The sequence below is a fragment of the Hylobates moloch genome, unplaced genomic scaffold, assembly GCF_009828535.3.
Source record: "Hylobates moloch isolate HMO894 unplaced genomic scaffold, HMol_V3 SCAFFOLD_8, whole genome shotgun sequence".
NCBI classification, from domain to species: domain Eukaryota; kingdom Metazoa; phylum Chordata; class Mammalia; order Primates; family Hylobatidae; genus Hylobates; species Hylobates moloch.
In genome coordinates, this window is record NW_026652283.1 from 88,763,373 (window position 1) to 88,789,882 (window position 26,510).

The 26,510-nt window shown below is 44.4% G+C and overlaps 1 protein-coding gene and 1 non-coding gene across 2 annotated transcripts; one reads left to right on the top strand and one right to left on the bottom strand.

Annotated features, from left to right (window-relative positions):
- Window positions 1–965: 965 nt before the first annotated feature.
- LOC116474089 (U5 spliceosomal RNA) lies at window positions 966–1,077 on the top strand. Its single transcript, XR_004249604.1, has one exon. It is a non-coding gene; the product is annotated as a U5 spliceosomal RNA (small nuclear RNA).
- A 10,405-nt stretch (window positions 1,078–11,482) lies between these two features.
- ZNF619 (zinc finger protein 619) lies at window positions 11,483–23,863 on the bottom strand. Its single transcript, XM_058442663.1, has 5 exons — window positions 23,677–23,863; window positions 23,037–23,114; window positions 18,708–18,861; window positions 18,020–18,136; window positions 11,483–13,908 (listed from the first exon to the last, which is right to left on the bottom strand). Exons 2-5 carry the CDS (start codon window positions 23,058–23,060, stop codon window positions 12,473–12,475), a joined length of 1,731 nt encoding a protein of 576 aa, XP_058298646.1. The 5' UTR covers window positions 23,061–23,114; window positions 23,677–23,863; the 3' UTR covers window positions 11,483–12,472.
- Between the last annotated feature and the right edge of the window lie 2,647 nt (window positions 23,864–26,510).

A 26,510-nucleotide genomic window follows, 5' to 3' on the forward strand; every position in this document is an offset into this window, starting at 1 on the left:
AAAACTGAAGATGCTGGTAATTAACAGGACGGGTCAAAAGAGGAGCTATTTTGTTTCCACAAGCAGGGCGACAAGAATAAAGAGTGTAGAGGGAGATGAACAGGTCCCTTCAAGATGGGAAGGAGGTTAGAGAAAAGAGTGAGGTGGAAGAGGGAGAAGCAGCAGCAAGAGCATGGGAAGAAGAAACAGGATGTGCCTGGGTCTGGAGGAGAGGGCTAGGTGAGCAGCTGCAGCACCACACCAGATCCAGCAGGTTGAGAAGCACAGACCAGGAACCGAGGGTTCCAACACCCAACCAACGACTCTTACTTCCAGAAAATTCTATGTTCAAATATTACCCATTAAATGTTCTGTGATAAGAGAGAAAATCTTCATCAGAAAGTTGGCTGATACCGAAAGCAGATAAGAAAGCTACTGGCTGCATAAGGAATATTCTTAGTTAATCTACAATTTTAGAAGGCTATTCTTTTCATTAATGAAGGCCATTAGTGGACTAATCAGATGACCTATAGCTGCAGCAAAGAGGATTCACAAGTAGATGCAGAAGGACTGCTGGGCTACCGAAATAGCCTTAAGTCCTAGGGCAGGGTCATTACTGGGAAGGGAGTGCTTCAAGGTAATGGTGGGGCTGGATTGAAAGGCACTATGCTATAAAAGGATTCTGTATAGCTTGATTCGAAATTGGAACAGACTGAAAATAAGAAGAAAAGCCAAAATATATGTTTCTGGATTTTTTTTATCTTGTTCAATTAATTTATTTCAAATGAAGAAAGCCAGTTTCCATCCAGTTACAATCATGAATTCCTCAGAGTTTATTTTTGGTCAATATTTAGAAACAGCATTACATTTTCTCATGGAAACAATGAACAATAATGATTATGTTTGCTTCCAGGCTAGCTCACAGAAGCCTATATTCCTCTAATTGTAATGAAAACATATCTTTGTATTGAAAATAGTAGAAAATTATACTCTGGTTTCTCTTCTGATCATATAAATCTTTCGCCTTTTACTAAAGATTTCCATGGAGAGGAACAACTCTGAGTCTTAAGATACCATCTCATGCCAGTTAGAATGGCAATCATTAAAAAGTCAGGAAACAACAGATGCTGGAGAGGTTGTGGAAAAATAGGAATGCTTTACACAGCTGGTGGGAGTGTAAATTAGTTCAATCATTGTGGAAGACGGTGTGGTGATTCCTCAAGGATCTAGAACTAGAAATACCATTTGACCCAGCAATCCCATTACTGGGCATATACCCAAAGTATTATAAATCATTCTACGATAAAAAAAAAACCTGCACACATATGTTTATGGCAGCACTGTTCACAACAGCAAAGACTTGGCACCAACCCAAATGTCCATTAATGATAGACTGGATTAAGAAAATGTGGCACATATACACCATGGAATACTATGCAGCCATAAAAAAGGATGAGTTCACATCCTTTACAGGGACATGGATGAAGCTGGAAACCATCATTCTCAGCAAACTATCACAAGATCAGAAAACCAAACACTGTCTGTTCTCACTCATAAGTTAGAGTTGAACAATGAGAACATGTGGACACAGGGAGAGGAACATCACACACCAGGGCCTGTAGGGGGTGGGGGGCTAGGGGAGGGATAACATTAGAAGAAATATCTAATGTAGGTGATGGGTTGATGGGTGCAGCAAACCACCATGGCACACGTATACCTATGTAACAAAACTGTACGTTCTGCACATGTAACCCAGAACTTAAAATATAATTTAAAAAAATAGTAGAAAGCTTAATTCTCCCATTAAGTAAAAAAAAAGGCATGTAGGGGGTGCTCTGTAATACTTGTCTGTGTAAGAGTAACCACTTTCATACTTCACAGAAGCCATATAAAAGAAGAAAAACCTTTTGCATGACAAATTATTAAAACAAAGGACTGGGCATGGTGGTTCATGCCTATAATCCCAGTGCTTTGCAAGGCAGAGGCTGGAGGATCACTCGAGGTAAGGAGTTCAAGACCAGCCTGGCCAACATCGTAAGACATTTTATTTTATTTTTATTTATTTTATTTTATTTTATTTTTTATTTTATTTTGAGACAGATTCTCACTCTGTCGCCCAGGCTGGAGTGCAGTGGCACGATCTCAGCTAACTGCAACCTCCGCCTCCCAGGTTCAAGCAATGCTCCTGCCTCAGCATCCCCGAGTAGCTGGGATTACAGGTGCCTGCCACCACGCCCGGCTAATTTTTGTACTTTTAGTAGAGACAGGGTTTCACCATGTTGGCCAGGCTGGTCTCAAACTCCTGACCTCAAGTGATGCGCCCGCCTCAGCCTCCCCAAGTGCTGGGATTACAGGCGTGAGCCACCGCGCCTGGCGACCCTATCTCTTAAAACAAGCAACCAGACAAAAACAACAACAAACGAAGAGGAAAAGCAGGAAGGGAAGCTCACAGGTTCTCTCACTCACCAGAACAGACACCTCTGAGGGCCTCTCTGCCAAGCAGCACCCAGGGATCTGGGCCCCATGGTATTCCCCCTTGCTCCAGCAGAGATATCAGAACTTGTTTAGGGAATAAAATGTTTCTCAAGGAGAAAAAAAAAGGAATAGGAAAATGTGGGGAGTCAACCAGAGTTGATATCTGGAACTCTTTTCAGCCCATCTTCTGCCTTTAGCAAGTGGAGGAAGAACTGGAACACCCAGGAGAACAAGTGAGGCGGGATCTCAGGGAAAGTGGAGCACTCTACAGAAGGAACCCAACTGTCTTAGGAAGGAGCATAACACATCTGGCCCTGGGGGAATGTGGGCTGAAATAGTGGTAGTATCCCACCCACGTGGTAGGAGGCTAAGATCTCAAGAAAACAGGGATGGTGTAGGGACAGAGGGCTCAATTAGGGCATCAAAAAATCTTTCATTTCCCATTTTGCCCAAAGCAGAGCCTCTACTAGGGAACTGGGGACATCTGTTTCAATACTACAGAGAACCTAGGGCTCTCCCTGGCCAGCAGTCCCTGAGGTGGGTGAGTTGGGAAACTCAGCTCATGGAATTCTGAAAATGAGCTTATGAGAGATACCTCAGCCTATAAGAGGAAAGAAGCCAGGAAGCTCCAAAGTACAAAGGCTGAGTCCTAGAGAGGGCCTCATCCAGAGAAGCAGCAGAACTACATCTCCCATACCATCTCTGTACAGGGTCTTTTGAGCAGGCATCAGGCTGGCCCATTGTTTGTAGGTGAAATAGAAAGTTGTATCCTTGATGGTCACTAGTTCCTGAAACAAAAGATTCCTACTCAAGCCCTGGGTGGGGAATGCGGGAAGGAGGCAGATGCGCTATAGATAATTAGATGGCCAGATGAAGACCAACATAGAAAATCAATAGTATACACCAAAATTCAGTTGGAAAATGCACAAGACCTATAGCGCACACACACACCCCTTTACTGAAAAACATAAAAGAAGAACTGAATAAATGACAAGAGAGAACATGTTCATAAGTGGAAAGCATTATTTTTCTAAAACTGTCATTTCTCATTTAATCTATAAGTCACTGTAATCCCAAAAGAAATAATTTTTTATTCTAAAGTTCTAAAGAATCTGGATTATGAAGCTTATATGGAGGGACAGATGAAAAGACTAGTAAGAATATTTTTTGGGGAAAAAGGAAATTTGCTGTACCCATATATCAATCCATACTATAACATTACAGTAATCATTTCTTGGCTGTCAGGAAATCAAGACCATCCTGGCTAACACGGTGAAACCCTGTCTCTACTAAAAAATACAAAAAGATTAGCCGGGTGTGGTGGCAGGTGCCTGTAGTTCCAGCTACTTGGGAGGCTGAGGCAGGAGAATGGCGTGAATCCAGGAGGCGGAGCTTGCAGTGAGCCGAGATCACGCCACTGCACTCTAGCCTGGGGAACAGAGTGAGACTCCGTCTCAAAAAGAAAAAAAAAAAAATTAGCCAAGCGTGGTGGTGCATGCCTGTAGTCCCAGCTACTTGGGGGACTGAGGCAGGTGGATTGCTTGAGCCCAGGAGGTTGAGGTGGCTGCAGTGAGCCAAGATCTCCCCACTCCACTCCAGCCTGGGTGGCAAAGTGAGACCTTGTCAAGAAAAAAAAAGGAAAAAAAAAGAGGAGAGGATTTGGCCTCCAGGGCATGGCATCATATAGGGAAATATTAATAGCTGTTTGTATCTCTTTGTAAGCCCTCACCATTCCTAGGACCTTGTCCAGGGGGGCTGGACTGGTAAAGATGAATCTAACCATCTCCAGTCTGTGCTCCATCGCCATTCCCTCTAAAGTCCTTGTTAACACGGCAAGCTTTGACATACTGAGTGTTACCCTCCCCCAAGGGGAAGCCTACAAACTAGAGAAGTAGCCCAATTTCATACTCTCAAGTGCAGAGGTGTATTGGCCAAGCTTATTATAATTTGGACTGAACTGTAAGAGGCAGAGTTCTTCCCCCACAGCTTGTTAACTGCTGTTAAGATATAAAGAACAGGCCGGGCGCGGTGGCTCATGTCTGTAATCCTAACACTTTGGGAGGCTGAGGCGGGGGGATCACGAGGTCAGGAGTTCGAGACCAGCCTGGCCAAATTGGTGAAACCTCGTCTCTACTAAAAATACAAAAATTAGCTGGGCGTGGTGGCACATGCCTGTAATCCCAGCTACTCGGGAGGCTGAGGAAGGAGAATCACTTGAACCTGGGAGATGGAGGCTGCAGTGAGCCAAGATCACACCACTGCACTCTGGCGATGGGAGCAAGGCTCCCTCTCGGGAAAAAAAAAAAAAAAAGATATAGAGAACGGGGAGTTTATGGAATGAGATGTGTCTGAAGGTGCTACTAAGAAATCTCAGCTTGGGAAGATGATGGCTAGGGGCAGGGGCATTCAAGGAGAGGCAGGGTATACCCTACCAGAGACCTATTCTGGTAGAATAGGAGATTGCAGAGACTTATTAAGAGGAATGGCAGTAGTGATAGAATTGAAGGAGAAATCAGGCAGCCACACAGTTGTTGTTACCACCAAGACAGCTTCCATATTGGAGTGGATATGAAAATACAAAAAAAAAAAAAAAAAGAAGGAGAGGAGTGGGGAGGGGAGGGGAGGGAAGGGATAACCAGAACTGAATCAAATGGAGAGCTATAGCCAGAGAGCCAGCCTTGCTACTGTTGAGTTGGTTGCACACATATATCCCAAACAGAAAGACCCAACTCACTCAGCTATGGCCAGAGGTGGCTGTTTACCCCAAAGACAGAGCCCCAAGGAAATCAGAGGAGACTATATCCCAATTTCCCTAACCCCACCAGCTCTTCCACCCACTGGCCAGTCACAAACTATCATCAGAGGAAGATGTGAATGCAGTCTGAGAGATCACTGAGAGCCAAAAAACATTAATAGAGTACAACCAACACCAAGGCAGAATGAATTGTCAAAGATAAATTTATGAAAGCTTCCAGGCAGAAGAGAAAAAAAAAAATCCTGAAGCTTCTCAGTTACCTTAGTTGTCAGGAGACATGGAGCAGTAGAAATAAGGGAAAAGATTGTGATCTAATTAGCAACAGGCACCTTTTGGGTTTCTGATCAACCCGGTTAACCACCCCCTCCCAAAGGATGGGGTCCTGGAAGCTTCATTTACATTACATGACCCAGCCCCCCCGGGCCACAGGAGCAGATCACAAGTGAACACCCAACCCAAACTGAGCAAATCCGATTCTCTCTCCCAAGAGTTAGGAATTAAGTCTGAGAGATTCTAACTCAATTTGGGCTGGTCTCTGAAATGGAGTTGTAAACTTGGGACCTCTGGCAATTTCTGCCCTATGCCTAGGATCAGAGAAAGCAGGAAAGCAAAGAGCAAAAAAGGGATCAGAAGTGAGGAAAGAGCTGAGATTGAACCTGAGTGTGCTGCCTGTTGTTCCTGATTGCTTGGATTTTCCATGCTCCAGAACTTCTAGTTGCATTCTTGCCTTTGGGTGCCAGGGTACATGCAGAAATCCTCATAATAAATTAAGTGTATTTAAGTTAATTCAAGTAGGTTTCTGCTATTTTTAAACAGAATCCTAAATAGCACACTTAGCTAAGTCACTGTTAAAGGCAAAAGTCTGAAAACAACACAACTTAGTTAATAGCCATCCATCTGTCTTTCCTGAAGAAAGTGGGCATTCCTTACACAAATCTTGAACTAGCAAGTAGAGGGGAGTATGAACTGTTTTTGCTCAAATTCTCACATAAATATTTGGATTTCTTCCCACACCAACAACCAATTCTTCAGCTCTCTGGACACCAGCTAGGTGTCTAACAACTCAACTCTGGCACTAACTACCCAGAGTTAGCATCAAACCATACAGGTTAAAGGCTCAGTCCCACAAGACTGTCCCTACTTCGGATACCAATCACAAGTTCTGGGCCACTGTACTTCTGTTCCCATAACCCTCTTCTCATGTTTGATAATGTGCTAGAATGGCTCACAGAAATCAGGAAGGCACTTTACTTCCTATTACTGATTTATTATAAAGGACACAACTCAGGAACAGCCAAATGGAAGAGACACAAAGGGCAAGGTATGGAGGTAGGGGCATGGACCTTCCATATACCACCCTCCAAGCACCTCCATGTGTTCAGAAACCTGGAAGCTCTCTGAACCTCCTTGTTTAGGGTTTGTATGGAGGTTTCATATATATATATACACACACACACACACACACACACACATATATATATATATATATTTTTTTTTTCAGATATGTCGCCCAGGCTGGAGTGCACTGGCATGATCTTGGCTCACTGTAACCTCCGCCTCCCAGGTTCAAGCGATTCTCCTGCCTCAGCCTCCCAAGTAGCTGGGATTTCAGGTGCCCACCACCATGCCCGGCTAATTTTTGTGTTTTTAGTAGAGATGGGGTTTCACCATATTGGCCAGGCTGGTCTCGAACTGCTAAACTCAGGTGAACCACCCACCTTGGCCTCCCAAAGTGCTGGGATTACAGGCGTGAGCCACTGCGCCCAACCTATATTACATATATTTTATAAAATATATATATAGTGGCTTGGTCTCACAACTCAACTCTAGCATAGCATCACATGATGCTTAGCATTATCCTTTTTTAAATTAAATTAAATTTTTAAAAATTATTTTTAGTAGAAACACAGTTTTCCTATGTTGCCCAGGCTGGTCTTGAATTCCTGATTTCAAGTGATACTCCTACCTTGGCCTCCCAAAGTATTGGGATTACAGGTGTGAGCCACCACACCTAGCTACAAACTTCCTTAACTTAAACATTCCTTTCTGATAACTCCAAGTTCTTAGACCACACTTTGTTCTTCTAAACAATTACAAATTAAATAATCTCTGGCCCCGCATGGTGGCTCATGCGTGTAATCTTAGCACACGCCTGTAATCCCAGCACGTTCGGAGGCTGGGGCGGGCGGATCACTTGAGGTGGGGAGTTCGAGACACGCCCGGCCAACATGGTGAAACCCCGTCTCAACTCAATCGCGCCACTGCATTCCAGCCTGGGCAACAAAGTAAGACTCTGTCTCAAAAAAAAAAAAAAAAAAAAAAGAATCTCTGAACCAAACTATGACCTGTATTCTCCTGCTTCAAGATATCTTGCCTTTTGGGACCAAACCAGTGTATAACCTCCATGTATTGATTGACGGCTTTTTGTGTAGCTTCTGCTTCCCTGAAATGTATAAAACAGAGTTACATTCTGACTGCCTCAGGATGACTTACTCAAGGTTTCCTGGGTTTGTGTTTTCTCCAGGCCATGGTCACTCACATTGGCTCAGGTTAAACGTCTCAAATATTTTTCATAGTTTGTTTTTTTACATTAAGTGCTGGGACCGCCCAAGAAGGTAAAAACTTTTTTTTAAAACATACATTAAAAAAAAAAAAAAACCTTTATGCCTGTAATCCCAGCACTTTGGGAGGCTGAGGCGGGCAGATCACCTGACGTCGGGAGTTTGAGACCAGGCTGTCCGACATGGAGAAACCCCATCTCTACTAAAAATACAAAATTAGCCGGGCATGGTGGTGCATGCCCGTAGTCCCAGCTACTCGGGAGGTTGAGGCAAGAGAATTATTTCAACCTGGGAGGCGAAGGTTGTGGTGAGCCGAGATCGTGCCATTGCACTCCAGCCTGGGCAACAAGAGTGAAACTTCATCTCAAAAAATAATAAATAAATAAATAAACCTTTGCATGTAGTTATACTGTCCTGAGGCAGTGATTCTGAGAAGGGTCAGTCTCTAGGCAGTAGGCCAAACCAGTGAGATCATAATGTCTGGTAAGATCAGTGTCAGTCTGTTTTCTGTTGCTATAACAGAATATCACAGATTGGGTAATTTATAAAGAAAAGAAGTTTATTTAGCTCATGGTTCCGAGGGCTGGGAACTGTGGAGGAGCCATATCTGGCCTTCTTGCTGTGTCATAACATGATGGAAAGCATCACATGGCAAGATGGCAAAAGCATGCATGTCAACTCAGGTCTCCCTTCCTCTTCTTATAAAGCCATCAGTCCCATCATAGGGGCCCCAAGCTGATAACTGTGTCTAGTTCTAATCATCTCTTAAAAGCCCTACCTCTTAATACTGTTACAATGGGGGGATTAAGTTTCTTTCTTTCTTTTTTTTTTTGAGACAGAGTCTCACTCTGTTGCCCAGGTTGGAGTGCAGTGGCATGATCTCAGCTCACTGTAACCTCTCCCTCCTGGGTTTAAGCGATTCTCCTGCATCTGCCTCCTAAGTAGCTGGGATTACAGGCACCTGCTACCACACCCGGCTAATTTTTGTATTTGTAATAGAGATGGAGTTTCACCATATTGGCCAGGCTGGTCTTGAACTCCTGACCTCCCAAAGTGTTGGGAATACAGGCGTGAGCCACCGTGCTCAGCGGGGATTAAGTTCCAACGTGAGTTTTGGTGGGGACATTTAAACCCTAGCATTCTGCCCCTGCCAACTGACTTCAAACTCATGACCTTCTCACATACAAAATGCATTCATTCTATCCTACTGGCCCCAAAAGTCTTAATTCACTTAGCTATCAACTCAAACAGTCCAGAGTGTCATCTGAATCTGATATGGGCGTAACTCAAGGGATGATTCCTCCCGAAGTGATTTCTCTCCAGTTGTAAACCTGTGAAGTCAAAACAAGTTATCTACTTCCAAAATACAATAGTGAAACGGGCATAAGATAGACATTCCCATTCCAATGGGGGAAACAGGCAAGAAAAAAAGGGGTAACTGGTCCCAAGTAAGTTTAAAACCCAGCCAAAAAAAAAAAAGCCATTAAATCTTAAAACTTCAGAATGCTCTTTCAGTCCATGTGCAATCTTCTGGACACACTCAGAAGTTTGGGCCTCCAAAGCCTCAGGCAGCCCCACCCCTGTGGCTTTGCTGGGCTGGGTCCATACTTCAGCTCTCTGAGGTCGGAGTCTCATGACCACAGCTCTCCCGGGCTGGTATTGCACATTGGTAGCTCTATAGTTTGGGGGTGTTGGTGGCAGTTTTCTAGGCTGTGAGTTTTCCAAATCTTTCCACTCTACTTCCCTTTCAATTGTAAGTTGTCTTTAAATCATCTCTTTCCTCTTATTTTACTGTAAGCAGTTCAAACTAGCCATGCAATAGCCTATATGCTTTTGCTGCTTAGACATTTCTTCCATCAGATATTCTAGTTCATCACTCTTAAATTCTGCCTTCCATAAAGCCTGGCACAGACACAGCTCAACCAAATTCTTTGCTACTTTGTAACAAGGATGGCCTTTGCTCCAGTTTCCAATACCATTTTATTCAGTTCCATCTGAGACTTCATCAGAATGGCCTTTACTGTCCATATTTATATCAACATTCTTGTCATGATCACCTAAGTACAGCTGACCCTGGAACAACTCAGGGGTTATGGGCACCAACCCCCATGCCATGTATAACTTTTAACTCCCCCAAAATGTAACTACTAATAGTCTACTGTTGACCAGAGCCTTACTGAAACATAGTCGATTAACACATATTTTTTGTTATACGTATTAGACACTATATTCTTATAATAAAGCTAGAGAAAATATTAAGAAAATCATAAGAGAAATTATATTTAGTAAATACAATTCACTATATTATATGGATCATCATAAAGGTCTGTATCCTTGTCATTTTGTTAAGCAGGCTGAGAAGGGGAGAGGAGGGGGACTGGTCTTGCCATCTCAGGGGTGACAGAGGCAGAAGAAAGTCCGTAAGTGGACCCACACAGCTGAAACCCAAGTTGTTCAAGGACCTACTGTAATCTCTAAGAAGATTCAGACTTTCCCTAGTCTTCTCTTCTAAGCCTTGGCCAAAATCACCCTTAATGCTCCATTAGATAATACAGGCTTTGTCTGACCTGATCTTCCAAATTTTTCAAGCCTCTACCCATTACTCAGTTCCAAAGCCACTTCTACATTTTTATGTAAATGTCAGAGCAGCAAGCCTACTTATGGCTACCAATATTCTGTCTTGTTACATTTTGTGTGGCTCTAACTGAATACCATAGACTGGGTAATTGATACAGAATAGAGGTTTATTTAGTTCACAGTTCTGAAGGCTGAGAAGTCCAATATAAAGGTGTAGGCATCTGGTGAGGGCTTACTTGCTGCATCATGACATGGCAGGAGGCATAAAAAGGCAAGACAGAGCAAGCATGTGTCCCAGTTCAGGTTGTTCTTCCTCTCCTCATAAAGCCACCAGTCCCATCGTGGAGGCTCCATCCTGATGAACTTGGCTAATCCTAATCACCTCTTAAAGACTCCCCCACCCAGTACTGTTACAATGGGGATTAAGTTTCAACATAAATTTTGCTGGGGATATTCAAATGATAGCAATCTGCACACTGAAAACATTTCTTGGTGTCACCAAAACAGTTCTTTATAAAATTAATTTAAAAGTGCCACCAATAAAATTCAGATTTAATCATAGGGAAATCTGGAGTAGGTGTGAGAACATATCCAAGGGCCTGCATAGTAACTCATCAGGAATGGACTCACTTCTGAGGAACAACAAGTCATGGTCAGGTTTCTCTTCTTTGCCTCTGGTGCTCACCAGTGTGATGCCAACAAGTTCCATCCATGTACAGCTTTAGAGATTACTATACTCAGGCATCTACCCTAAAGGGTACAAGTCCAAGTCACTTTTTATACCTACATATGAGTGGGTACTTAAATTCAACAGATATGAAAAGCAATAGAGGCTGGACATGGTGGCTCATGCCTGTAATCCCAGCACTTTGGGAGGCTGAAGTGGGAGGATCATTTGAATCCAGGAGTTTGAGACGAGCCTGGGCAACATGGCAAAACTCTTGTCTCTGCAAAAAATACAAAAATTAGCTGGGTGTGGTGGCGTATGCCCCTAGGGCTCAAGCAATCCTCCCACCTCAGCCCTCTGAGAAGCCGGGAGGCTGCACTATCTCCCAGCTTCTTGGGAAGCTGAGGTGGGAGGATTGCTTGAGCCCCGAAGGTCAACACTGCAGTGATCCATGATCACACCATTGCACTCCAGCCTGGATGACAGAGCAAGAACCTGTCTCAAAAACAAAGGAAAATGAAAACAGAGAAGGAACCCAAATTGAAAAACCATATCCCCTTCCAATAAAGCTCAAAGACATAATTTTACATTATTGCTATCAATGCCAACTCATCACTTTATTTTCTTTTTGCATAAACAGGACCCTCATAATTTTTTATACTATCAAGGTAATAAAAAATTCCAAGTCTTAAATTCTTTCAGTGAGCCTTGCCCCTGGTCCACCAAATGGCCCTCCTTAACTCCTGAAAGCAGGCCAGATGCAGTGGCTCAGGCCTGTAATCCCAGCACTTTGGGAGACTGAGGCAGGTGAATCACCTGAGGTCAGGATTTTGAGAACAGCCTGGCCAACATGGTGAAACCCTGTCTCTACTAAAAATACAAAATTAGTGGGGCGTGGTGGTGCATGCCTGTGGTCCCAGCTACTCGGGAGGCTGAGGCATGAGAATCACTTGAACCCTGGAGGCGGGGGTTGCAATGAGCCAAGATCGCACCATTGCAAACGGCCTGGGCAACAAGAGTGAAACTCTGGCCCAAAAAAAAAAAAAAACTCCTGAAAGCAATCACTGGACACTTTATCTGATTATGTTCTCCCACAGGTTTTGTATTTCTCCTAGTCTCTAATTATAATGCCCCATCTCATCATAATCATAATGTCATATGCCCTAAACCCCAAAATGTTCTGCAAACTCTTCCAACTCCAGTAGCCCCAGAAGAGAGATGCAGACTGATAATACAGCCCAAATGTGGACACGATAAAGAATAAGTACTGCCATTTCCTACCCGAGGGATAAAAGAAACTAATCAAACATGGTCCTTAAGCGTGAGAATTTAAAATGAAGTTAGGAAAACAATAACAACTCATACAAGACAAGACCAGAGGAATATCAATAGACACAATCAGGAGACCACTGGAATCCCTAACTTGAGGTGCAAAGGATGTTGAGAACATGACGGGGCTTACAGGGAGTGAGACAAAGGATTCGTGCTATGAGGGGATGACTTCCCAGGAAAAGCGAGATCCTGAAAAAAATGTACTATTTGGACAGGTGAAGGGCTGGCCTTTTCAGATGAGGGAAGCAGCAGGAAGAAAGGCACAGAGGGAGGAAGTACCACTGCATGTGAAGAAGATAGGGGAGGCCCTGGTGGGGTTGGGGCAGAGCAGGTATGTTGGGGAGGCAGAGGAGAGAGGATGGCAGAGGGACAGTAGGGCTTCACTGCGGATAGCCCTGTTCCATTGATGAGTTTCTTCCTAGTATGCCACTTCTGATGCTGAATGAAACTTGCATTCCATCTGAAGGCTTTCCCGCACTCCTTACACTCATAAGGTTTCTCCCCAGTGTGAACTCGCTGATGCTGAACCAGAGTGATCTTTTGACTGAATGTCTTCCCACATTCCTGGCATTCATAGGGTTTCTCCCCAGTGTGGATTCTCTGATGCACTACGAAGCGGGAGCTACAACTGAAAGTTTTCCAACATTCATTACATTTGTAGAGTTGTTCCCCAGTGTGGAACCTCTGGTGCTGAAGAAATACCGAACTGCGGTGGAAGGCCTTGCCACACTCTTTACATTCATAAGGTTTCTCCCCAGTGTGGATTCTCTGATGCTGAATCAGAACTGAATTAGAACTCAAACTCTTCCCACACTCCTTACATTCATAGGGCTTCTCCCCAGTGTGAATTCGTTCATGGATGATGCAGTCATAGCTACACCTGAAGGCTTTCCCACATTCCTTACATGTAAAGGGCTTCTCCCCAGTATGGATTCTCTGATGCCGAATCAGTTTTGAATTATAGCTGAAGGTTTTACCACAGTCAGTACATTCATAGGGCCTCTGTCCACCATGGAGCTTCTGATGCTGAAGAAGGTGGGAATTTTGACCGAAGGCTTGTCCACATTCCTCACATGAGTATGGTTTCTCTCCAGTGTGGATTTTCTGATGCCGTGACAGTTTTGAGTTATATCTGAAGGTTTTCCCACATTCTTTGCATGTGTAGGGCTTCTCATTAGTGTGAATTCTCTGATGCTGGTGAAAGTCTGAATGTGGGTTGTAGTAACTGCCACACTCACCACATTTATAAAACACCTGTTCTTTGGCAAAGCCCTGCTTTGTAATGAGATGTGTGCTAACACTACTTTCTTCCAATTTCCTGGCTATCTCCTCCCTTTCAATGGTGGAAGATTCATGATCCTGGACTGTCAAATCTGTGTAATCCCCTATCTTTGTTTTCTTCCCTGTATCATGTAGCTGTGACTTCTCTAACCTGTCCATGAAGTCAGGGTGCTGGGGAACGTCCATCAGCAGTCCCTCCACTATCAGTCTGTGGGACTCTGATTCTTTAGAAATGTTTAGCTGTGCAGTTTGTTCCTCATTCTTAGTCTTGGTTTTACCACCTAGCATGATTAAAAGAAAACACAAGAGTCCCTTATTTATTCCAGAAGGGAAAAGGATTAATCAGTATCAGCTTGCCCTAGACACATGATTTTATTTTTTATTTTTTATTTTTTTGAGTGGAGTTTCGCTCTTGTTGCCCAGGCTGGAGTACAATGGCATGATCTCGGCTCACCACAACCTCCACATCCCAGATTCAAGTGATTCTCCTACCTCAGCCTCCCAAGTAGCTGGGATTCCAGGCATGCACCACCACACCCAGCTAATTTTTTGTATTTTTTGTAGAGACGGGGTTTCTCCATGTTGTTCAGACTGGTCACAAACTCCTGACCTCAGGTGATCTGCCCACCTCAGCCTCCCAAAGTGCTGGGATTACAGGTGTGAGCCATCACGCCCACTAGACACATGAATTTTTTGAGAGAGACCCAGCCACCTGATGATACCTCAAAGGGAAAGTAAACAAACTGGAGGTTGAGAAGGTAAGCAATCCCATATGGATGACAAAAACAGTGTGGATGGCAGAAACTATTAATTGAGGTAAATGGTTAAAGAAAAATGGGAATGGGGTGAAGTTGCAAGAAGGGGAAGCAATGAAGAAAAGTAGAGGAAGCCAAAGGTGAGAAAAGCAATATCTAAACCAGAGAAGAGAAAGATGGGTAGGCAGCTCTAGCAACACATAGTATCCAGAGGGCTGGGAGGTACTGTCTACAACAGTGGATCTCAAAGTCCAATCAAGGCATAAAACCTGTCAAAATACTTTAAAATATTCTGCAGTTTTTAAAGAAATGTTCTCTAGTTCTCTATCACAAGCCTGGCTGGACAGAAAGCAGTTTGTAACACTGCTGTTTACAAAGGGTTCATGAGAAGACCACATTTTTAAAACCCAAGTGCTGTCCTTTGGGAGACTGACCTTTGAAAGGAAAAAAGGCCCAGCCAAGAACCTGCCCATAATGGAGATGGCAATTGGAGCAGGGGTATGGAGATCATGCTTTCACTGGTAGCACCGCAACATAGAAACCTTTTTTCCCTGTCAAGCACCAAAGATCTTACAAATGAAACTTTCATCTTAGTGTTTTTTTTGAGGCTTGTTGACCATGACTCACATTTTGGATCCTAAAACAATACAGACATGCTCACACACACACACACACACACACAGCTGAAATCAAAACAAAACAATGTCCTTATTAAGAGTGATGTAGTCACGCCAGGCGCAGTGGTTCATGCCTGTAATCCCAGCACTTTGGGAGGCCGAGGCAGGTGGATCACCTGAGGTCAGGAGTTCGAGATCAGCCTGTCCAACTGGCAAAACCCCATCTCTACTAAAAATACAAAAAATTAGCCAGGTGTGGTGGCAGGCACCTGTAATCCCAGCTACTCATGAGGCTGAGGCATGAGAATCGGTTGAACCCAGGAGGCAGAGATTACAGTGAGCCAACATTGCGCCACTGTGCTCCAGCCTGGGGGATAGAGCGAGATTCTGTTTCCAAAAAAAAAAAAAAAATAGTGATGCATTCACAATAGACTTTATACTACTTTAGTCTTTATCTACACCTAATACAACGTAGTCTAATTTTTAAATGCTGGTAACAGCTCATTGATGAGTTGCAACCCAGAGTTTAAAGAATATGGTTCTAGATTTTCAAGAACAGTGGTCTCAAATGGTGGTCCCTGGACCAGTATCATCTGGGAACTTGTTAGATATGCAAATTAATGGGGCTGGGTTTGGTGGTGTGTGCCAGTAGTCCCATCTAATTAGGGGGCAGAGGTGAAAGAATCACTTGAGCCCAGGAATTTGAGACTGGCCTAGGCAAAATATCAAGACCCTATCTTGAAAAAAAAGAAAAAGAAATGCAAATTCTCAGCCCCACACCAGTCTACTGAATTCGAATCTCTGGAGGTGGCACCTGGCAATCTGTGTTTTAACAAGCTCGCAAGTAATTCTGATACATACCAGAGTTTGAAATTTACTAATCTATAAACTACAAAAAACAGATTGAGACTGCTCTTTTCATTGTTTAAGGCTGCACTTTCCTAAAAGGTGGCCACTAGCCACATGCGGCTATTTAAATGTAAATTAATTAAAATGGAATAAAATTAAAAACTCAGTTCCCCAGTTGCACTAGGCACACTTCAGGTGTTCATGTGATTCATCTGGCAGGCTAAGTAGACAATGTACACCTGTGGCAAGGGGGAAACACTAACAACTGCAGGAAGGATACTGGGAAAGCCCCCAGATGATCTGAAACGCTGAAATCAATTTAAGGCATTGATTAAGGCAAAGTGGGGGAATTAGAAAGGAGTATTTGCCTTACAGAGGCTCTGAATAGCATAAAAGATTGACAGAATATGATAACAGAGCCCACAGAATGAGGAAAGCTATATACCAAATCTCTGATTGGTCTTTACATTTAACTCAATTCAGTATCTTTCAAAAAAGAAAACCATTCATTCCCAATACATAAACAAGCTTTCTTTCAAAAGCTAATGTAAAATTCAGTGTTTATGAATTTAGAAAAATTCCATTTACATATATAGTTTTATACACACACACACACACAGAATGTTCTTATAAAAACAAGTTCTAGCTGGGTGCGGTGGCTCATGCCTGTAATCCCAGCACTTGGGGAGGCTGAGGCGGGAGAATCACTTGAGGTCAGAAGTTCAAGACGAACCTGGGCAACATGGTGAAACCCTGTCTCTACTAAAACTACAAAAATTAGCCGGGTGTGGTAGCGGGCGCCTGTAATCCCAGCTACTTGGGAGGCTGCAGCAGGAGAATCGCTTGAACCTGGGAGGCAGAGGTTGCAGTGAGCCGAAATAGTGCCACTGCACTCCAGCCTGAGTGACAGAGCAAGACTCTGTCTCAAAAAATAAATAGGCCAAGTGCGGTGGCTCACGCCTGTAATCCCAGCACTTTGGGAGGCTGAGGTGGGTGGATCAACTGAGGCTGGGAGTTCGAGACCAGCCTGACCAACATGGAGAAACCCTGTCTCTACTAAAAATACAAAGTTAGCTGGGTATGGTGACACATGCCTATAATCCCAGCTACTTGGGAGGTTGAGGCAGGAGAATCGCTTGAACCTGGAAGGCAGAGGTTGCGGTGAGTGAAGATCACGCCATTGCACTCCAGCCTGGGCCACAAGAGTGAAACTCTGTCTCAAAAAGTAAACAAACAAACAAATAAATAAATAAATTTATTTTTAAAAAACCAAGTGCTTGGCCAGGTGTGGTGCCTCACACCTGTAATCCCAGCACTTTGGGAGGCCGAGGGTGGGGCGGATCACGAGGGCAGGAGTTAGAGACCAGCCTGGCCAACACAGTGAAACCCCATCTCTACTAAAAATACAAAAATTGGCCAGGCGTGGTGGCACGCGCATGTAGTCCCAGCTACTCAGGAGGCTGAGGGAGGAGAAACACTTGAACTCAGGAGGCGGAGGTTGTGGTGAGCCACAACTGTGCCACTGCACTCCAGCCTAGGCAACAGAGCGAGACTCCATCTCAAAAAAAAAAAAAACCAAAAAACAAAAACCAAGTTCTTACTATATTGTGTTTATATTCCTGAACTGACCAACCAAAGGAAGCCTGTTTGAAATCTTTTGTTTTTTAGAGATAGGGTTTCACTCTGTCACCCAGGCTGGAGTGGAATGGTGTGATCCTAGCTTACTACAACCTCAAACTCCTGGCTCAAGGAATCCTCCAGCCTCAGCCTCCTGAGTAGCTGGCACTATAGGCACATGCCACCATGCCCAGCTAATTTATTTATTTATTGTAGTGACAGGGTCTTGCTATGTTACTCAGGCTGGTCTTGAACTCTTGGCCTCAAGCAGCCTCCCACCTTGGCCTCCCAAAGTGCTGGGATATAGGTGTAAGCCACCACATCCAGCCTGAAATCCTTTAGCTTTACAAAGAAAAATGGCAGAAATAAAATGGTGGGATTTGTCTTTTCTAGTTTGGGAATGAAGTTCTGGTAAGCAACACTTCTTTGAATAAGAGTGACTATTTTAATCCCCACAACCATCATATGACAAGAAAAAACGTTTTTCATGCTAAATTGTTAAAAGAAAGGAGGAGGCAAAGCTGGAAAGGAGGATGGTAGGCTCTCCTGCTCACCTGTGCACATGCCTCTCAGGGCCTCTCCCCCAGCAAGTGTCCAGGGATCTGGACCCCATGCTGCTTCTCCTTGCTCCAGCTGGAATATCAGATCTGGCTTGGGGAATGGAAATGCTGCTAGAGGAGAAAGAAAAGGAACATGAAGCTGAGGAGAATCAACATTGACCTCCCTCAGACTACTCTCTGCTTTGCCAGACGAAAATAGAAGAGGATGGCCCAGGAGACTAAGTGAAGTCAGGGAGGAGTGAATCTGCAGAATCTAAGGAAGGGCTGGATGCTTACTCTGGCCTCTAAGAGGACAGAATGCTCCCATAGTCACTGGGGGGTGTGTACAGGAGGGCCCTACAGGACTCACACATAGGCAATAGGGCCAAGATCATCTCCAGGGAACTGGAAGATGGAAGGAATGAAGACAGTGCACCAGGAACCTTCTCAGTTCTCTCTGTACCCAGAGGAAAGCCCCCTGCAGTTGGGTCTCCATTAGGAGTCAGGGAAGACAAAAGTCCTGTTAAACACCAAAGTGAACCCAGCTCTTTCTCCATCCAGCTACCCCTGGCACTGGGGATTAGGGAGCTGAGCCCATAGGGCATCAATTCTGATGGTATTAAAGAGGTCATAGTTCTGCTAAGGAGGAATCTAGGAGCCCCCAAAGGCAGAAGCTGAGTTTGAGAGAGGAAGGAGGACTTACACAAGGAAGTCACATTTTCATAATTCTCCAGCATCACCTCCCTGTATAGGGCCCTCTGCTTAAGGTGCAGGCTGGCCCATTCATTCTGGGTGAAGTACACAGCCACATCCTCAAAGGTTACTGGCTCCTGAAACAACAGGTTCTTGCTCAAGCCCTGCACAAGAACAGAGGGAGAGGCCTGAATTCTAGGAAAGGGATAAATTTACTGGAATCCATGGCACTGAGCCCCATGGAAGGTTTGTACTGGTAAGGAGAGCCACACAGGACCCCAGCAGGGGCAGCCCCGAGCCAGCATTCCAGCTTTCCATGTGCATACCTCTGGGGCCCTAATATTATCATCCTAAGTACACAGCCCAGCACCTGCTGTTCTCTGCCTGGTGATCATGTCAACCCATGTCTGGTTCCACAGACCAGGTATATTTTTCTGGCATGCTTTATAAATCGACCACAGCAGATAACTGTCTTTCACCCTGCCTCCATCCATCCTGAAGCACCTATCAGGGCCCTCCACCCAGCTTCTTTCTGGTCTTCCTCCTCTACATCTTCTGCTACAGACAGAGGAGTGATTTCATGGGGATAAAGTTCCTTTCATCCTGGATATTTCTCCTCTTTCTATCATCTTGCCTTATCAGAAGCTATTAATAGTTCTCCCTTGAAGGTGATGTGGTGCAGTGTTACTTCTTTGTCTCCTAACACACTTCACTCCAGGACAGGATGGCAATCTCCCATCCTTCTGCAGAGATCTGCCCACTGATCACCTAAGCTCTGTCTGACCTGCCAATGCTGTCCTCTTCACTGTGTGTCTCTCTCTTTCTGCTTCCCACTAAAACCACCTCCAGCTTCTCAGGGAAGAAGGAAACCATCACAGGTTGTTTAAAGCTTTGTCCTGTGTCAGTTACTTTTAAATCAATTTGCTCAATCATTATCGCACATCTGTGAAATAAGAATTATTATTTCCATTTTCAGATGATGGGAATCAGCAATATTAAGCACTTTTAAATAGATTAAAAGGAGTCCTCTTTGAGTATTTATTACAAGGTTGTATAAGGAAGCAAAAAGTTCAAAATGAACTGACCACTACTTTTATATAAATTAGTCCCACTATAACATCTATCTCTGACTCACACTGTAGTCTTTCTCAGTTCATCATGTCAACAACCTTCTCTTTGTACTTAAGTCTCTTCTGAGTGAAGAAACCTAACATAGAAGTACTAGAAGATTTGGGCTGGGCACGGTGGCTCATGCCTGTAATCCCAGCACTTTGGGAGGCCAAGACAGGCAGATCGTGAGGTCAGGAGATCAAGACCATCCTGGCTAACATGGTGAAACCTCGTCTCTACTAAAAATACACAAAAAATTAACCAGGCATGGTGGCGGGCACCTGTAGTCCCAGCTTCTTGGGAGGCTGAGGCTGGAGAATGGTGTGAACCTGGGAGGCAGAGCTTGCAGTGAGCCGAGATTGCACCACTGCACTCCAGCCTGGGCAACAGAGCAAGACTCTGTCTCAAAAAAAAAAAAAAAAAAGAAGTACTAGAGGATTTGCAGTCATCATTGTAAAAATTGGTTTGGGCAAAAATCATCAATGGATGCTAAATCTGGAAGGAAATTTTGATGAGAAGCAGAATATTTGCATGATCTTAAATGTCTCCTCATAGATTGCTTATTAGTTACAAGAGGAAAACAGTAACTATACAGTAATCAGATTACCCCTTAGCCAGAAAGCTCAAATGTGGCTGGCATGACTGAGGAACTTTAATTGATTTTAATTTAAATAGGCACATGTAGCTAGGAGGTACCTTCCTGGACAGTGCAGAATAGATACATCTGTTAATACTCTTCTCTCACTTCCTTCAGAGTCAACAACTAGCTGGGAATATGGACCTCACCTTTTCTTGACATTATGCTCTACCTTTCCATACCTCTGAAACATCACTCTAATTATCAGCACATTCTTTGGTTCCTTGTTTTCTGAAACACTTAGCTTCTCCAGATCTTCTCTTATCTGTGATCACTCTTCTTCTGTCCTTTACTCGCACTTACTCTTTCTCCATTAAGTGGGGCTACTGACTCTCTTCTATAGGAAGTGGGTTACAGGGGCAGCACAACATAGTGGTAAATGGCACAGATGTTAAGGCTGTGGCTCTCAACATGGGGGCAATTCTGTCCCCCAGGGAATATGTGGCAATGTCTGGAGACATTTTTAGTTGTCACAACTGCAGTGTGGTGGTAATGGTAGTGCTACTAGCATCTAGTAGATAGTGGGCCAGGGCTATTTCTGAACATCCTATAATGAACAGGACATCCCCCAAACAAAGAATTATCTGGCCCAAATGTAAATGATGCCAAGGTTGAAAAACCCTGCTCTAAGCTAGACTCCCTAGGTTCAAATAGTATCTCTAATACTCATTAGCTGTCAACTTTGGATGAGACAATTAAACTTTCTTTTTTTTTTTTTTTTTGAGAAGGAGTCTCGCTCTTTCACCCAGGCTGGAGTGCAGTGGCGCGATCTTGGCTCACTGCAGGCTCCGTCCCCCGGGGTTCACGCCATTCTCCTGCCTCAGCCTCTCCGAGTAGCTGGGACTACAGGCGCCCGCCACCACGCCCGGCTAATTTTTTTTTGTATTTTTAGTAGAGATGGGGTTTCACCGTGGTCTCGATCTCCTGACCTCGTGATCCGCCCGCCTCGGCCTCCCACAGTGCTGGGATTACAAGCGTGAGCCACCGCGCCCGGCCGATAATTAAACTTTCTATGCCTCAGTTGCCCCCATTTGTAAAACTGGGATAACAATCGTAATTATCTGATAGGACTCTTACAAGGATGGCATAAGTTATTATCTGTAATGCACTAAGATATCACCTGGCACATGATATCATATAAATCTCAGCACTTACTACAACCACAGATGAGATTGGGGGAACTTCCTAGAAGATTCTAAATGACAAATGTTCCTCTTAGAGATTGTAGCAAAGACTGACAGGTGTGTGTGTACCCCCTTTCTTTCTTAGTATTGGAATCCTAATTTTACTTGAGGTTGCACTCAACCCTGGCAACCAAGTGGGGCCAATGAAATGCAAGTATAAATATTGTTGGGGACTTATGGGAAGGTTCCTAAAAGAGAGAGGTTCACTTTTTTTGGGCAGCTCCTCTTCTAGCTGGAATGCACACATGACGGCTAGAGATCAAGCACCCACCTTGGACAATAAAGTGGCCTAGAGCAGGTGAGATACTGCTAGAAAGACAGAGCCTGAGAGCATGATAATAGAGGAGCTGCCACACTAGCCCTGGATTGACTCTTGATACTTCTGTATGAGAGAGAAGCCTTTACCTTGTTTAATCCACTGTCATTTGGGGTCCTCTTTGTGGAATCTAATCCTAAGTGATTACTGTACTTCAGGCAAAGCACCAGGAGAGCACAGCATACCCCCACAGCACACTTCCTGACTTGTAGGAATGAATTTTCGCGAAGTTCTCCAACAGAAGTGGATGGTCCAATATCCACCAAAAGAAGGACACACACATTGTTTTTAAGTCCTTGGGATGAAGCTTTCTCATTACAAGATACATCCATTACATGATAAACTCAGCTTTCTCATTCCATGATCTAGGACACCGGAGAAAAATCCAGTAAAACCATCATCTACCACCAAGAAAACTGGAGGGAAAAGTGCTCCCAATGCTACATGAATTTGTAGCCAAGAAAGGATATAGACTCTCACAGAGGTTAGACTGATGTCTTCGCATTGAGCTAAAGGCACTGGCTTCAGCTCCAAACTCATCATTCCTCCAAAAATACATCTCCCTCATCAATCTACATTTTCCAAATGTTTCCAGTTCTGGCTTCACTGTACCTTAACTGAGTGGTCTGCAGGGTGAACTCCTCCCTTGGAAGTGTCTATTTAACCTCAGAAATGGCTTTTCTTTGTGTACTGTGACACAGACTAGCACTCCTCAAATTTTAATCTGCCCTTTAATTTTCCAGATCTTGTAAAAATGTAGATTCTGATTCGGGAGATCTGGGGAGGGGGCCTGACATTTTGCCTAATGAGCGCCCTCTGCAATGCAAAAGCTGCTCATCTCCAGGCCCCACTTTCAGTTCTCATGAATGCAGATTCTCACTTTCTAGGATAATTCATTCCTTCTTTTCCAACCTACCTGACCCTCCCAAATTCACCTACTCTCGTTCATCAACTCCCCTCGCATACTGTTTTTACATACTCTATTGAAGGATGTAAAACTAAGCATGAGACTGGCCAAGTCAGGCTACTGGGGCTGTACTGACCTTCCATATCTGTTCTGAGTATGGAAAGCTGGAAGAAAGCTCTGCTCACCTGGAACCACACTGTCTGGAGCATGGCTGATGACCCCTGGCTTCATGCACTGCCCTCTAGGCTTGGAAAAGTAAGAACCTGCGGAGCTAAGAGAACCACAATGAGACTGATCCGGTCTCCTACACTTGCCGCCTCTTCCCCTCTGTCTCCTGCCACTAGCACTGCAGATATTTTTGGCACACTAGCTGTTGTCATTCACCCTCTCCACTGATTCATGGGATGCTGCAAATGCTCCCTCTGCATATTCTCCTATAGATCTGCTTGGTGACACTGGAAACTCTAGAAAGAGTATCTGTAAAGCAAGAGTCAAGAACTGCAGTGGATTCGTGGCTGTTTTTTTAAAAAAATTCTTGGCCCCACTATGAATGCATTACTAAGTAGTTTGTATTGAATGCTTCTAGTGTTCATGGCAAAAACCCAAAACAAGTCTCTGGAGAGAAAGTAGGACATAACGGGGACCCCTAAACAAACCACAGCCTGCAGGACAAAATATAAGTGGTGACCTAGCCCCGGGTGACAAAGGTAAGACGCTCAATGTCCCAGCGGGTGATGCTGATCCAAGACCTAACCAGGATCTGAACGCTCCACCCTGGGAAGCAGGAGACCCTATAGTCACAGCTCCCATCCTCCCAATGAATACCGCGACCGGAGGACATCAGGCCAGCTCTTCGGAGCAGGAAGGTCGAGTGCGTCTCTGAAGACTAGGGACTGGGCCCAGGCTCTGGCGGCCGCGCGGGCCCCTCGGCGACCTCTGCAAGGGCCCAAAGCCCGACCTCCAGAACGGGTAGCAGAGTCAGGGAAGCCCGTGAAACTCAACCCGAGCGCTCGCAAGGTGGCCAAGACGGAAGCATTAGCTGGCCGGCCGTCGGTCCCTACAGCCTCTCTAGGAAGCCGGGAGGCTGGCCCTTCTCTATGGTTCCCCCGAAACCAAACTCCCACCCTTCGCTTCCCTTCTCCACAACCGCTCTGCGCCTGGTTTGTTTGTTTTTTAATTTTAATTTTTTCGTGTTTTTTTTTGAAACGGGGGTCTCGCTATGTTGCGCAGGTTGTTCTCGAACTCCTGAGCTCAAGCTGTCCGCCCGCCTCGGCCTCCCAAAGTGCTGGGAATACAGGCGTGAGCCACCGCGCCCGGCTGCACCTGTTTTTTTAATTATTTTCTCTTATGTCTTAGTACCCCAACTACATGATAAATTCCTCCATATTTAACAATTAATTTGTAACTTAATTAACTGAACTCCTAACTCCTTACCTAATTTACTTAATTCCTAACTTAACTTTCTAATGAATTTATAGCCCCTGTCTCCCACTTAATGACTGTGACCTAAGACCATGCGGTATGGTGTCTCATTGTCTGCGTTCCTGGCTCCACTCTGCATGGACTTGCTCAAGTTATACTTAAATCATTGCCTCAATTTATCAATTGAGAATGGTAAAAGTTTGTAATTTATAAATTCAGTGGATTAACTGAGTCAATTTATGCAACAGTTTTGTAAACCAAAAATAAAATTCTAAGTCCCCCAACCAACTGAATGGACCACTCCTCTGGGCCAAAACATTCCAAAGAAAACCTGGCAATCTAGTTCAGGCCATGATGGGAAGCAGGGGATCGGACTTGCCTCATTATGCCCTTGGAATTCAGGCACTACGGACCAGCATTAACATTAAAACAGAGATCTTGAGACTAAAACTTTTTTTTTTTTTTTTTCCGAGACGGAGTCTTACTCTGTTGCCCAGGCTGGAGTACAGTCGCCCGATCTCGGCTCACTGCAACCTCCGCCTCCCAGGTTCAAGCAATTCTCCTGCCTCAACCTCCTGAGTAGCTGGGATTACAGGCAGGCGCCAACCCGCCGGGCTAATTTTTGTATTCTTAGTAGAGACGGGGTTTCACCATGTTGACCAGGCTGGTCTTGAACTAGACCTCGTGATCGCCTGCCTCAGCCTCCCAAAGTGCTGGGATTACAGGCGTGAGCCACTACGCCCAGCCCAAAACAAACTCTTTATAGCACTAAGACACCAAATTCTAACCTGACTCTAGTATAGTCTCACGTGACAGATAACAAGCCCTGAAATAAACTGAAGTATTTTACCCTAAAATGTATTTCTTTGACATATATTGAAATGGCCCTGTAAAACTGTCTTTTGTGGCGAAAATCTACATACTGTAAAGAACCCCTTCACTTTCGAAGTCTTTTCCTTGATCCAGGAGAGAATTAACTAAGAGAGTTTGGCACCTTTTGAAGTCTGATAAGAAACATTTACAATCGTTTCTCTCTGAAGCCTGCTACCTGGAGGTTTCATCTGCATAATAAGAACATTGGTCTCCAAAACCCCTTATCTTAACTCAGACATTCCCTTCAATTGATTCCAGGTCTTTAGCTAATAACTTTTTTTTTTTTTTTTTGAGACAGAGTCTCGCTCTGTTGCCCAGGCTGGAGTGCAGTGGCACGATCTTGGCTCACTGCAAGCTCTGCCTCCCGGGTTCATGCCATTCTCCTGCCTCAGCCTCCCCAGTAGCTGGAACTACAGCCACCATGCCCAGCTAATTTTTTGTATTTTTAGTAGAGACGGGGTTTCACTGTGTTAGCCAGGATGGTTTCGATCTCCTGACCTCGTGATCCGCCCGCCTTTGCCTCCCAAAGTGCTGGGATTACAGGCGTGGGCCACCGTGCCTGGTCCATAACTCTTTCAACTAATTGCCAGTTAGAAATCTTCAAAAGAAAAGAAAGGAAAGGAAAAAGGAAAAAGGAAAGAAAAGGAAAGGAAAGGAAAGGAAAGGAAAGGAAAGGAAAGGAAAGGAAAGGAAAGGAAAGGAAAGGAAAGGAAAGGAAAGGAAAGGAAAGGAAAGGAAAGGAAAGGAAAGGAAATCTTTGAATCCACCTATGACCTGGAAGGTGCCCCACACTCCCCACTTCGAGTTGTCCCTCCTTTCCGGATGGAGCTAATGTACATCCTACATTTATTGATTGATATCTTATATCTTCCTAAAACATGTAAAACCAAGCTGTAGCCTGCCCACCTTGAGCACAAGATCTCAGGACCCCCTGGAGCTGTGTCGTGTGTCACTAGTCCTCATATTTAGCTCAGAATAAATCTCTTTAAATATTTTACAGAGTTTGACTCTTTTTATGGACAGAGTCCAGTTCTGTACCGAACTAAGTAAAAATAAGTGCTCTATTATTGCTGACATTATTATTATTCTTGCGTATCTCACTACTCTCCTGTAAGACACTCCCGTATCTCTTTCTGCAGTCCAGATTTAATAATGCTCATGGCAATAGTGCTTCCTATCGGCCAGGCAGTGTGCAGATAGCTTGGAGCTAGAGGTCTAGGTTTGAAACTGCCTGTTGATTTCTAATTATTCCACAAGAGCCTAAAATTCAAAATGTTCCAAACTAATCTCATCATCCTTCCCTCATCCCCCTGTTCCTCCTCCAGGGTTCCCCCACCTCAGTGAATGCACCAGTTTGCATCCAA